We start from the raw sequence: 11,565 nt of genomic DNA on the forward strand, positions 1-11,565 counted from the left end.
GGTACTAGCAACATAAATTAGCTAGCTAAAAGCCTAGGTACTAGCAACATAAATTAGCTAGCTAAAAGCCTAGGCAGTAGCAACTTAAATTAGCTAGCTACACTGTTATTCCCCATACCCATAGTGAGATTCATAAACATGTTATAACATTGTTATTCATGTTCTCTCCAGGACACATTCGTATCTCTGACCTGGGACTAGCTGTCCAGATTCCCGACTCGGAGACGATACGAGGGAGAGTGGGCACCGTAGGATACATGGGTACATCCAACCTCACTTTCTATCTCCTTGATTCCTCCTCTTCATCTCTCTCTCTCTCTCTCTACATACATGGGTACATCCTACCTCTCTCTTCCTATCTCCTTGATTCCTCCTCTTCATCTCTCTCTACATACATTGGTACATCCTACCTCTCTCTTCCTATTTCCTTGATTCCTCCTCTTCATCTCTCTCTACATACATGGGTACATCCTACCTCACTTCCTATCCCCTTGATTCCTCGTCTTCATCTCTCTCTCCTCTCTCATCCCTCTCTCCATCTCTTTTTAACCCCGTCTCCCTCTCTCTCCTAGACCTGGATGTGTCTAGACATAATCTATCCCCTCTCTATTCCCTGTCTCCCCTTCCTCTCTATCTCTCTCTCTCCTCTTGTCCCTCTCCGTCGGCTCCTGAGGTGATCCAGAATGAGTCCTACTCCTTCAGTCCTGACTATTGTTTAAACAATATTTCTATCTTTCATCTCTCTCTCTCCTCTCTCTCTCATCTGTCTCTCCTTCTCTCTCTTTCTAATTGTCTCTCTCTCTCTCTCTCTCTCTCTCTCTCTCTCTCTCTCTCTCTCTCTCTCTCTTCTAATTCTCTCTCTCTCTCTCAATCTAATTCTCTCTCTCTCTCTCTCTCTACCCTCTCTCTCTCTCTCTCTCTCTCTCTCTCTCTCTCTCTCTCTCTCTCTCTCTCTTCTAATTCTCTCTCTCTCTCTCTTTCTAATTCTCTCTCTCTCTCTCTCTCTCTCTCTCTCTCTCTCTCTCTCTCTCTCTCTCTGTCTCTCTCTGTCTCTCTCTCTCTCTCTCTGTCTCTCTCTCTCTCTCTCTCTCTCTCTCTCTCTCTCTCTCTCTCTCTCTCTCTCTCTCTCTCTCATCTGTCTCTCTCTCTCTCTCTTTCTAATTCTCTCTCTACCTTCTCTCTCTCTCATCCATCTCTCCTTCTCTCATCCATCTCTCCTTCGCTCTCATCTGTCTCTCCTCCTCTCGTCCATCTCTCCTTCTCTCTCTCTCATCCATCTCTCCTTCTCTCATCCATCTCTCCTTCTCTCTCTCATCCGTCTCTCCGTCAGCCCCAGAGGTGATCCAGAATGAGTCCTACTCCTTCAGTCCTGACTGGTGGGGTCTGGGCTGTCTGGTGTTTGAGATGATCCAGGGTCAGTCGCCCTTCCGCCGGCGTAAAGAACGAGTGAAGAGAGAAGAGGTGGACAGACGAGTGCGAGAAGACCCCGAGGAATACTCTGACAAGTTCTCTGAGGAGGCCAAGGATATCTGCAGACAGGTGGGAGAGATGGACGGCGTGGTCAAACAACACACACACAACTGCAGTTAGTTATTCCTCTGCCGGGGTTAGGGAGAGAGTGAGGTCACATGGGGTGTGTGTTCTGTGTGCAGGTGTGTGTGTGTGTGTGTGTGTGTTCTGTGTGCAGGTGTGTGTGCAGGTGTGTGTGCAGGTGTGTGTGTTCTGTGTGCAGGTGTGTGTGTTTTGTCTGCAGGTGTGTGTGTGTTCTGTGTGCAGGTGTGTGTGCAGGTGTGTGTGTTCTGTCTGCAGGTGTGTGTGTTCTGTGTGCAGGTGTGTGTGTTCTGTCTGCAGGTGTGTGTGTTCTGTCTGCAGGTGTGTGTGTGTGTTCTGTGTGCAGGTGTGTGTGTGTGTGTTTTGTGTGCAGGTGTGTGTGTGTTCTGTGTGCAGGTGTGTGTGTGTTCTGTGTGCAGGTGTGTGTGTGTGTGTGTTTTGTGTGCAGGTGTGTGTGGTCAACATCTCTTCTCTACTGTGTCTGTATCCATGGTGGTTGAGCAGTGGTCATGTTTCAGACCGGTCCACCAGAGATAATATTTACTTTATCCATGAATGAGCTTTTGGAGCACTAGTGTAAAACCTATCTGTGTGGTTGTCCACAAATACAATCTTCTTCTTTGACGAGGGAGGTAAAGGAGAGAGGAGGGGATGAGGGAGGTAAAGGAGAGAGGAGGGGATGAGGAGGGGATGAGGGAGGTAAAGGAGAGATGAGGGAGGTAAAGGAGAGAGGAGGGGGTAAAGGAGAGAGGAGGGGATGAGGGAGGTAAAGGAGAGAGGAGGGGATGAGGGAGGTAAAGGAGAGAGGAGGGGATGAGGGAGGTAAAGGAGAGAGGAGGGGATGAGGGAGGTAAAGGAGAGAGGAGGGGATGAGGGAGGTAAAGGAGAGAGGAGGGGATGAGGGAGGTAAAGGAGAGAGGAGGGGGATGAGGAGGGGATGAGGGAGGAAAAGGAGAGAGGAGGGGGTAAAGGAGAGAGGATGAGGGAGGTAAAGGAGAGAGGAGGGGGTAAAGGAGAGAGGAGGGGATGAGGGAGGTAAAGGAGAGAGGAGGGGGTAAAGGAGAAAGGAGGGGATGAGGGAGGTAAAGGAGAGAGGAGGGGATGAGGGAGGTAAAGGAGAGAGGAGGGGATGAGGGAGGTAAAGGAGAGAGGAGGGGATGAGGGAGGTAAAGGAGAGAGGAGGGGATGAGGGAGGTAAATGAGAGAGGAGGGGATGAGGGAGGTAGGAGAGAGGAGGGGTGAGGGAGGTAAAGGAGAGAGGAGGGGATGAGGGAGGTAAAGGAGAGGGAGGGGATGAGGGAGGTAAAGGAGAGAGGAGGGGATGAGGGAGGTAAAGGAGAGAGGAGGGGGATGAGGGAGGTAAATGAGAGAGGAGGGGATGAGGGAGGTAGGAGAGAGGGGGGATGAGGGAGGTAAAGGAGAGAGGAGGGGATGAGGGAGGTAAAGAGAGGGGAGGGGATGAGGGTGGTAAAGGAGAGAGGAGGGGATGAGGAGGGGATGAGGGAGGTAAAGGAGGTAAAGGAGAGAGGAGATGAGGGAGGGGATGAGGGAGGTAAAGGAGGGGATGAGGGAGGGAGAGAGGAGGGGATGAGGGAGGTAAAGGAGAGAGGAGGGGAAGGACAGGGAGGGGGTAAAGGAGAGAGGAGGGGGAGAGGATGAGGTAAATGAGAGAGGATGGGGGTAAAGGAGAGAGGAGGGGATGAGGGAGGTAAAGGAGAGAGGGGAGGAGGGGGTGAGGGAGGTAAAGGAGGGGATGGGGAGGTAAAGGAGGGAGGGGGTAAAGGAGAGAGGAGGGGGAGAGGAGGGGATGAGGGAGGTAAAGGATGGGGAGGTAAGGAGAGGGATGGGGAGGTAAAGAGAGAGAGGGGAGGTAAAGGAGAGGAGGGGATGAGGGAGGGAGGTAAAGAGAGAGGGGATGAGGAGGTAAAGGAGAGTGGATGGGGAGGTAAAGAAGAGAGGGGAGAGGGGTAAAGGAGAGAGGAGGGGATGAGGGAGGGTAATGAGAGAAGGAGGATGAGGGAGAGAGGAGGGGATGAGGGAGGTAAAGGAGAGAGGATGGGGGAGGTAAAGAAGAGAGAGGAGGGGATGAGGGAGGGGATGAGGGGGAGGTAAAGGGAGAGGAGGAGGGGATGAGGGAGGTAAAGGAGAGAGGAGGGGGGATGAGGGAGGTAAAGGAGAGGGGATGAGGGAGGAGGAGAAGGAGATGAGGAGGAGGAGAGGGGATGGAGGTAAAGGAGAGAGGAGGGGATGAGGGAGGGTAGAGGAGGGGATGAGGGAGGTGAAGGAGAGAGGAGGGGATGAGGGAGGTAAAGGAGAGAGTGTTTAGGACCGTTACTGTTCCAGGCCTCGGGGGGGGGGGGTTCCTCTGTTCCAGTGAAAGACACAATATTACACATGGGATATTTAAACAATGTTCTAGAACTGAATGTTTAGAATCAGAACCATATGCAACATTCTAGAAGTTGTCTCAACTCTTTTAAGTACCTGACTCTGCCTCACACTACTCTTCTAGAACTCTGTGTTCCTCTTCCTCAGCTGCTGGCCAAAGACCCCAAAGCCCGTCTGGGGTGCCAGGGCGGGGCGGTGTGGAGGTGAAAGCTCATATCATCTTCAAGAACATCAACTTCAAGCGCCTCGAGGCAGGCATTCTGGAACCTCCCTTCAGTCCTGATGTAAAGAACATACACACACACACACACACACACACACACACACACACACACACACACACACACACACACACACACACACACACACACACACACACACACACACACACACACACTGACCTCCCCTTCAGCCTGATGTAAGGACACACAGTGGTCTAAAGTTCTTAAGTAAAAATACTTTTAAATACTACTTAAGTACTTTTAAAATCGGATAATTTTAGACTTTTAATCAAGTAGTATTTCACTTTTACTTGAGACATTTTCTGTTAAGGAAATGTTTACTTTTACTCCAGTATGACAATTGAGTACATTTTCCATCACTGGACACACGCACATGAACAAACTATCTCCCTCCCTCCCTCCCTCCCTCCCTCCCTCCCTCCCTCCCTCCTTCTCTCTCTCCTCTCTCTCTCTCTCTCTCTCTCTCTCTCTCTCTCTCTCTCCGGCCCTCTCTCCCTCTGTCTCTCTCTCTCTCTCTCTCTCTCTCTCTCTCTCTCTCCGGCCCTCTCTCCCTCTGTCTCTCTCTCTCTCTCTCTCTGTCTCTCTCTCTCTCTCTCTCTCTCTCTCTCTCCCCCTCTCTCCTCTGTCTCTCTCTCTGTCTCTCTCTCTCTCCTCTCTGTCTCTCTCTCTCTCTCTCTCTCTCCTCCCTCTCTCTCTGTCTCTCTCCGGCCTCTCTCCCTCTGTCTCTCTCTCTCTCTCTCTCTCTCTCTCCCTCTCTCTCTCTCCCTCTCTCTCTCTCTCTCTCCCTCTGTCTCTCTCTCTCTCTCTCTCTCTCTCTCTGTCTCTCTCTCTCTCTCTCTCTCTCTCTCTGTCCCTCTCTCCCTCTCTCTCTCTCTCTCTGTCCCTCTGTCTCTCTCTCTCTCTCTGTCTCTCTCTCTCTCTCTCTCTCTCTCTCTCTCTGTCCCTCTCTCTCTCTGTCCCTCTCTCCCTCTGTCTCTCTCTCTCTCTCTGTCCTCTCCTCTGTCTCTCCCTCTCTCTCTCTCGCCTCTCTCTCCCTCTGTCTCTCTCTCTCTCTCTCTCTCTCTCTCTCTCTCTCTCTCTCTCTGTCCCTCTCTCCCTCTGTCTCTCTCTCTCTCTCTCCTCTCTCTCTCTCTCTCTCTCTCTCTCTCTCTCTCTCTCTCTCTCTCTCTCTCTCTCTCTCCTCTCTCTCTCTCTCTCCCTCCCCCTCCCTCCCTCTTTCTCTCTCCAGCCGCGGGCGGTGTACTGTAAAGATGTTCTGGATATTGAACAGTTCTCTACAGTGAAGGAGTCAACCTGGACCCCACAGACGATGACTTCTACCACAAGTTTGTTACAGGAAGTGTCTCCATCCCTTGGCAGAACGAGGTACCGCACCCTAGTGTGTGTGTGTGTGTGTGTGTGTGTGTGTGTGTCCATCCCTTGGCAGAACGAGGTACCGTAGTGTGTGTGTGTCTCCATCCCTTGGCAGCATAAGGTACTGCACACGACCTGTCTGGTGAAACAATGATGTCATGGTTTAGAATAGGGGGCCGGTGCAGGTTTTGCTCCAGTCCATTCAGCGACACACCTCGTTCATTCTAACATTATACACCTGGGAGTTCCGGTACATGTGTCCCTTTAGATGATAACAACATGTCTGTTTTCTTGGGATATTGAGCCATGTAATGAAAACTATCACCCCTCTCTCTCTGTCTCTCTCTGTCTCGCTCTCTGTGTCTCTCTCTCTATGTCTCTCTCTCTGTGTCTCTCTGTGTCTCTCTCTCTATGTCTCTCTCTCTGTGTCTCTCTGTCTCTTTCTGTGTCTCTTTCTGTGTCTCTTTCTGTGTCTCTCTCTCTGTCTCTCTCTGTCTCTCTCTGTCTCGCCCTCTGTGTCTCTCTCTCTCTCTCTGTCTCTCGCTGTGTCTCTCTGTCTCTTTCTGTGTCTCTCTCTCTCTCTGTGTCTCTCTCTCTGTCTCGCTCTCTGTGTCTCTCTCTCTGTCTCTTTCTGTCTCTCACTCTCTGTGTCTTTCTCTCTCTCTCTGTGTCTCTTTCTGTCTCTCTCTCTGTGTCTCTTTCTGTCTCTCTCTCTCTCTCTCTCTGTGTGTCTCTGTCTTTCTGTCTCTCTCTCTGCCTCTCTTTCTGTGTCTCTCTCTCTGTGTGTGTCTCTGTCTTTCTGTCTCTCTTTCTGTCTCTTTCTGTCTCTCTCTGTGTCTCTTTCTGTGTCTCTCTTCGGTGTCTCTTTCTTGTCTCTCTCTATCTCTTTCTGTGTCTCTCTCTCTCTGTCTCTCTCTGTGTCTTTCTGTCTCTGTCTCTTTCTGTCTCTCTCTCTCTCTCTCTTGAGTGTTTTATACTGTGTTAATACTCTAGATGATTGAGTGTTTTATACTGTGTTAATACTCTAGATTATTGAGTGTTTTATACTGTGTTAATACTCTAGATGACTGAGTGTTTTATACTGTGTTAATACTCTAGATGATTGAGTGTTTTATACTGTGTTAATACTCTCTCTAGATGATTGAGATGGAGTGTTTTAAGGAGATCAACGTCTATGAGACCGAGGGCCTGCTGTGTTCAGATCTGGATGTGAACAGACCCAACCCACCGCCAAAGAGAGGATTCTTCTACAGGCTGTTCAGACGAGAGGCAAGTGGTGCTAGCTCTCCTCCCCCCCCCGCCGCCGCCGTGAGAGGTGGTGGGGGTTAAGGTACTTCCCTCTTCCTCCATCTTTCTTTTCTTCTTCTTTACCTCTGATTTTATTCTCTGGTTGAAGGCTCTGCGTGTTTCTTCTCTGGTTGAAGGCTCTGCGTGTTTCTTCTCTGGTTGAAGGCTCTGCGTGTTTCTTCTCTGGTTGAAGGCTCTGCGTGTTTCTTCTCTGGTTGAAGGCTCTGCGTGTTTCTTCTCTGGTTGAAGGCTCTGCGTGTTTCTTCTCTGGTTGAAGGCTCTGCGTGTTTCTTCTCTGGTTGAAGGCTCTGCGTGTTTCTTCTCTGGTTGAAGACTCTGCGTGTTTCTTCTCTGGTTGAAGGCTCTGCGTGTTTCTTCTCTGGTTGAAGGCTCTGCGTGTTTCTTCTCTGGTTGAAGGCTCTGCGTGTTTCTTCTCTGGTTGAAGGCTCTCTCTGCTTGTGTTTCTTCTCTGGTTGAAGGCTCTCTCTGCTTGTGTTTCTTCTCTGGTTGAAGGCTCTCTGCTTGTGTTTCTTCTCTGGTTGAAGGCTCTCTCTGCTTGTGTTTCTTCTCTGGTTGAAGGCTCTCTCTGCTTGTGTTTCTTCTCTGGTTGAAGGCTCTCTCTGCTTGTGTTTCTTCTCTGGTTGAAGGCTCTCTCTGCTTGTGTTTCTTCTCTGGTTGAAGGCTCTCTGCGTGTGTTTCTTCTCTGGTTGAAGGCTCTCTGCGTGTGTTTCTTCTCTGGTTGAAGGCTCTCTCTGCTTGTGTTTCTTCTCTGGTTGAAGGCTCTGCGTGTTTCTTCTCTGGTTGAAGGCTCTCTCTGCTTGTGTTTCTTCTCTGGTTGAAGGCTCTCTGCTTGTGTTTCTTCTCTGGTTGAAGGCTCTCTGCGTGTTTCTTCTCTGGTTGAAGGCTCTGCGTGTTTATTCTCTGGTTGAAGGCTCTCTGCTTGTGTTTCTTCTCTGGTTGAAGGCTCTCTGCTTGTGTTTCTTCTCTGGTTGAAGGCTCTCTGCTTGTGTTTCTTCTCTGGTTGAAGGCTCTCGTGTTTCTTCTCTGGTTGAAGGCTCTCTCTGCTTGTGTTTCTTCTCTGGTTGAAGGCTTTCTCTGCTTGTGTTTCTTCTCTGGTTGAAGGCTCTGCGTGTTTCTTCTCTGGTTGAAGGCTCTCTCTGCGTGTTTCTTCTCTGGTTGAAGGCTCTCTCTGCTTGTGTTTCTTCTCTGGTTGAAGGCTTTCTCTGCTTGTGTTTCTTCTCTGGTTGAAGGCTCTCTCTGCGTGTTTCTTCTCTGGTTGAAGGCTCTCTCTGCTTGTGTTTCTTCTCTGGTTGAAGGCTCTCTGCTTGTGTTTCTTCTCTGGTTGAAGGCTCTCTCTGCTTGTGTTTCTTCTCTGGTTGAAGGCTCTCTCTGCTTGTGTTTCTTCTCTGGTTGAAGGCTCTGCGTGTTTCTTCTCTGGTTGAAGGCTCTCTCTGCTTGTGTTTCTTCTCTGGTTGAAGGCTCTCTGCGTGTTTCTTCTCTGGTTGAAGGCTCTGCGTGTTTATTCTCTGGTTGAAGGCTCTCTGCTTGTGTTTCTTCTCTGGTTGAAGGCTCTCTGCGTGTGTTTCTTCTCTGGTTGAAGGCTCTCTGCTTGTGTTTCTTCTCTGGTTGAAGGCTCTTTGCTTGTGTTTCTTCTCTGGTTGAAGGCTCTCTCTGCTTGTGTTTCTTCCCTGGTTCAAGGCTCTCTGCTTGTGTTTCTTCTCTGGTTGAAGGCTTTCTCTGCTTGTGTTTCTTCTCTGGTTGAAGGCTCTCTGCGTGTGTTTCTTCTCTGGTTGAAGGCTCTCTGCGTGTGTTTCTTCTCTGGTTGAAGGCTCTCTCTGCTTGTGTTTCTTCTCTGGTTGAAGGCTCTCTGCGTGTGTTTCTTCTCTGGTTGAAGGCTCTCTGCGTGTGTTTCTTCTCTGGTTGAAGGCTCTCTGCGTGTGTTTCTTCTCTGGTTGAAGGCTCTCTCTGCTTGTGTTTCTTCTCTGGTTGAAGGATCTCTGCGTGTGTTTCTTCTCTGGTTGAAGGCTCTCTGCTTGTGTTTCTTCTCTGGTTGAAGGCTCTCTGCGTGTGTTTCTTCTCTGGTTGAAGGCTCTCTGCGTGTGTTTCTTCTCTGGTTGAAGGCTCTCTCTGCTTGTGTTTCTTCTCTGGTTGAAGGCTCTCTGCTTGTGTTTCTTCTCTGGTTGAAGGCTCTCTGCGTGTGTTTCTTCTCTGGTTGAAGGCTCTCTGCTTGTGTTTCTTCTCTGGTTGAAGGCTCTTTGCTTGTGTTTCTTCTCTGGTTGAAGGCTCTCTCTGCTTGTGTTTCTTCTCTGGTTGAAGGCTCTCTGCGTGTGTTTCTTCTCTGGTTGAAGGCTCTTTGCTTGTGTTTCTTCTCTGGTTGAAGGCTCTCTCTGCTTGTGTTTCTTGTCTGGTTGAAGGCTCTCTGCGTGTGTTTCTTCTCTGGTTGAAGGCTCTTTGCTTGTGTTTCTTCTCTGGTTGAAGGCTCTCTCTGCTTGTGTTTCTTCTCTGGTTGAAGGCTCTCTGCTTGTGTTTCTTCTCTGGTTGAAGGCTCTTTGCTTGTGTTTCTTCTCTGGTTGAAGGCTCTCTCTGCTTGTGTTTCTTCTCTGGTTGAAGGCTCTCTGCGTGTGTTTCTTCTCTGGTTGAAGGCTCTCTGCTTGTGTTTCTTCTCTGGTTGAAGGCTCTTTGCTTGTGTTTCTTCTCTGGTTGAAGGCTCTCTCTGCTTGTGTTTCTTCTCTGGTTGAAGGCTCTCTGCTTGTGTTTCTTCTCTGGTTGAAGGCTCTTTGCTTGTGTTTCTTCTCTGGTTGAAGGCTCTCTCTGCTTGTGTTTCTTCTCTGGTTGAAGGCTCTCTGCGTGTGTTTCTTCTCTGGTTGAAGAGTGTTGTTTTACCCCAGTCAGTTGGTAAAGCAGGAAGTCCAGTTGATAAAGCAGGAAGTCCAGTTGATAAAGCAGGAAGTCCAGTTGGTAAAGCAGGAAGTCCAGTTGGTAAAGCAGGAAGTCCAGTTGGTAAAGCAGGAAGTCCAGTTGGTAAAGCAGGAAGTCCAGTTGGTAAAGCAGGAAGTCCAGTTGGTAAAGCAGGAAGTCCAGTTGGTAAAGCAGGAAGTCCAGTTGATAAGGCCTAACTAAGTGTTGAGTCTGTGTGACTACATCTCTGTATTAACTACATGTGTAGCCTAACTGACCCAGAAACAGTTCTTAATGGCAGCAGCAGGTAGTGTGGTGCTTAAGAGCGTTGGGCAAGTCACCGAATGTTTGCTGGTTCGAATCCCTGAGCCGACTAAGGTGAAAAATCAGTTGATGTGTCCTCGAGCAAGACACTTAACCCTAAATGCTCCTGTAAGTCTCTCTGATAAAGGGCGTTCGCTAAATGACTTGAATGTAAATAATGGCTGAAAGATTATACAGCACACCTACGGCTGATCTCGGGTCAGTTATTAATGGTCTGATAGAACCTGTTGAAAATATTCAACAACCTCTGACTGATTCAGAGTCTGTTTTTAAAGATAGTGAAAAGTTACGTTATAGTCTTATGCTAAAAAATCAAATAAATGTAAAGTTTAAAGAGCCCATTGATTGTATGGAAGGGGTCAGAATACTTTCAGAATGTACTGTATGTAACCTAACTGATTCAGAGTCTGTTTCTAAAAGATGAAGAACCCATTGATCCTATGTAACAGCTTATTTAACTAACTGTTCCCAGGTCTGTTTAAAGAGTGGCTACGAAGACGAAGAGCAGGAGGAGCCTTCCCGACTTTAAACCACTCCTGCTCTCCCTCCTCCTCCTCCTCCTGCTCTCCCTCCTCCTCCTGCTCTCCCTCTTCCTCCTCCTCCTGCTCTCCCTCTTCCTCCTCCTCCTGCTCTCCCTCTTCCTCCTCCTCCTGCTCTCCCTCTTCCTCCTCCTCCTGCTCTCCCTCCTCCTCCTCCTCCTCTTCTCCCTCCTCCTCTCCCTCCTCCTGCTCTCCCTCCTCCTCTTCTCCCTCCTCCTCCTCCTCCTCCTCTCCCTCCTCCTCCTCTCCCTCCTCCTCCTTCTCCTCTCCCTCCTCCTCCTCTCCCTCCTCCTCCTCTCCCTCCTCCTCTTCTCCCTCCTCCTCCTCCTCCCTCCTCTTCCTCCTCCTCCTCCTCCTCCTCTTCTCCCTCCTCCTCCTCCTCCTCTCCCTCCTCCTCCTCCTCTCCCTCCTCCTCCTCCTCTCCCTCCTCCTCTTCTCCTCCTCCTCCTCCTCCTCCCTCTCCCTCCTCCTCCTCTCCCTCCTCTCCTCCTCCTCTCCCTCCTCCTCCTCCTCCTCCCTCCTCCTCCTCCTCCTCCTCCCCTCCTCCTCCTCCTCCTCCTCCTCCTCCTCCTCCTCCTCCTCCTCTCCTCCTCCTCCTCCTCCCTCCTCCTCCTCCTCCTCCTCCTCTCCTCCTCCTCCTCCTCCTCCTCCCCTCCTCTCCTCCTCCTCCTCCTCCTCTCCTCCTCCTCCTCCTCCTCCTCCTCCTCCTCCTCCTCCTCCTCCTCCTCCTCCTCCTCTCCTCCTCCTCCTCCTCCTCCTCTCCCTCCCTCCTCCCTCCTCCTCCTCCCTCCTCCTCCTCTCCTCCTCCTCCTCCTCCTCCTCCTCCTCCTCTCCCTCCTCCTCCTCCTCCTCCTCCCTCCCTCCTCCTCCTCCTCCTCCTCCTCCTCCTCCTCCTCCTCCTCTCCCTCCTCCTCCTCCTCTCCCTCCTCTCCCTCCTCCTCCTCTCCCTCCTCCTCCTCCTCTTCTCCCTCCTCCTCCTCCTC

General features: G+C 50.4%; 1 protein-coding gene across 1 annotated transcript in view; it reads left to right on the top strand.

Moving 5' to 3' along the window:
• LOC124025852 (G protein-coupled receptor kinase 5-like) overlaps window positions 1–10,699 on the top strand; it is a 36,593-nt gene extending 25,894 nt beyond the window's left edge. Inside the window, 8 exon segments of the mRNA XM_046339166.1 lie at window positions 172–261; window positions 1,331–1,539; window positions 4,087–4,126; window positions 4,129–4,223; window positions 5,410–5,461; window positions 5,464–5,546; window positions 6,672–6,803; window positions 10,516–10,699. Of these exon segments, the coding sequence (XP_046195122.1) occupies window positions 172–261; window positions 1,331–1,539; window positions 4,087–4,126; window positions 4,129–4,223; window positions 5,410–5,461; window positions 5,464–5,546; window positions 6,672–6,803; window positions 10,516–10,572 (758 nt within the window). The 3' untranslated portion in view covers window positions 10,573–10,699.
• The last annotated feature ends 866 nt before the right edge of the window (window positions 10,700–11,565 follow it).

This window comes from Oncorhynchus gorbuscha, unplaced genomic scaffold, assembly GCF_021184085.1.
Source record: "Oncorhynchus gorbuscha isolate QuinsamMale2020 ecotype Even-year unplaced genomic scaffold, OgorEven_v1.0 Un_scaffold_2480, whole genome shotgun sequence".
Lineage (NCBI taxonomy): Eukaryota > Metazoa > Chordata > Actinopteri > Salmoniformes > Salmonidae > Oncorhynchus > Oncorhynchus gorbuscha.